The sequence below is a fragment of the Capsicum annuum genome, chromosome 1 (genome assembly GCF_002878395.1).
Source record: "Capsicum annuum cultivar UCD-10X-F1 chromosome 1, UCD10Xv1.1, whole genome shotgun sequence".
Classification (NCBI taxonomy): Eukaryota; Viridiplantae; Streptophyta; class Magnoliopsida; order Solanales; family Solanaceae; genus Capsicum; species Capsicum annuum.
This window is the reverse complement of record NC_061111.1, coordinates 58,052,865-58,054,371: the sequence shown is the minus strand read 5'-3', so window position 1 is coordinate 58,054,371 and position 1,507 is coordinate 58,052,865. Positions and strand designations below refer to the sequence as shown.

At 33.6% G+C, this 1,507-nt stretch overlaps 1 protein-coding gene across 1 annotated transcript; it reads left to right on the top strand.

Moving 5' to 3' along the window:
* Positions 1 to 665: 665 nt before the first annotated feature.
* LOC107849879 lies at positions 666 to 1,160 on the top strand. Its single transcript, XM_016694437.2, has 2 exons — positions 666 to 1,016; positions 1,107 to 1,160. Exons 1-2 carry the CDS (start codon positions 666 to 668, stop codon positions 1,158 to 1,160), a joined length of 405 nt encoding a protein of 134 aa, XP_016549923.1.
* The last annotated feature ends 347 nt before the right edge of the window (positions 1,161 to 1,507 follow it).

The window sequence follows — 1,507 nt, the reverse complement described above, 5'->3', positions numbered from 1 at the left end:
ATACCTGTTTATCTTAATATGCTTGCATATAATCATATCTATTTGTTCTATTAGTCTCTAGACAGTATTTCTCAATGCAGGTTCGTATACAAGGCTACACAAGATAGAGGACAATCACTTTCTGTATGCTTTTATAGCATTGAATGCATCCATTAAAGGATGGGACTATTGCATGCCAACAATAGTTGTTGATGGTACTTTTCTTAAATCAGTGTATCGGGGGACTATGGTGTGTGCTAGCGTGCTTGATGCAGCAGGTCAGTTTAATGATATTTTTTCAAATACAATAGTACTTCCTTAAAAGAAGTAGAAATTCAGCTCTTCAACACAATTATAAATTTTAAAAGCTTAATATGCGTTATTCATACTAGTCTAAGATGTTTCACTTTTTTCACTTGCATAATTAGGGAAAATTATACCACTAGCATGTTCTATTGTGGATTCTGAAAATGATGTTTCATGGGAGTGGTTTTTTAGTATGTTTAAAATAACATATGGTGAAAGAGAAATATGTCCATAGTATCAGATCGGCATGAAAGTATATTAAAGGTTGCTGCAAAGGTATAACCAAATGCAGCTCATTGTATATGCATCTATTACCTACAGAACAACATCAAAGGAAAATTCAAGAGGAATCAGAATGAGCTAAAAGGAATTTTTTTACAATGGCTCGTACTTACATAAAGGGAGATTTTGATCGACTAATGAAAGATGCAAGCAAAATCGATGATAGGTTGAGGCCTTACCTGTTTGAAATTGGCTATGAAAAATGGTCTATAGCACATTCAAACGTCAATAGATCAATGGTGATGATTTCGAATATTGCAGAGTCGCTGAATTCAGCAAATAGAGAGGCACGAGAACTGCCAGTAAAGAAGCTACTACAATTCATGATGGATTTGGTAATGACATGGAATAATAGAAACAGAATGAATGCACAGGCAACATTTATTAAATTAGGAAACAAGTACAACACAATAATGAGGGAAAATCTCTTTTTATCAGATAAAATGAAGGTAAAGAAATTGTATTATTATTTATATTTCATACTACTAATAATTATTGTGGTATGGTACAGTTGCTTAATATTTGGTTGTATATTACAGGTAATGGTTTCTACCAGTCATGTGTATGTTGTGATTGATGAAATTCAAAAGTGAAGCATTGTGTGTATGCGTGAAAAAAAATGTAGCTGCCTACAATTTCAGGTTGATGGAATCCCATGTCCTCATGCTATGGCTATATTGAGTTACACTCATATGAATGTACAATCTTACTGTGCAACTTATTACACAAAAGAAAACTATTTAAAAGCCTATGAATTTCTAGTTATTCCATTTCCTGATGAATCTATGTGGCATATTCCAACAGAAGTATTGGATATCATATTGCTACTACTAATCTGGAAGCCGAGACCAGGTAGACCAAAAAATAGCAATAGAGGCAAAGGCATTATGGACTATATGTTTGCACAGAAAGTATCATGTGGACGGTGTGGAAAGGTTGG

Bases quoted from the DNA above. Each gene is read 5' to 3' on its own strand.
- LOC107849879 (XM_016694437.2), top strand. From the start codon at position 666: ATGGCTCGTACTTACATAAAGGGAGATTTTGATCGACTAATGAAAGAT. The intron at 1,017-1,106 runs GTAAAGAAATTG...TGTATATTACAG, and splicing joins TTTTATCAGATAAAATGAAG to GTAATGGTTTCTACCAGTCA.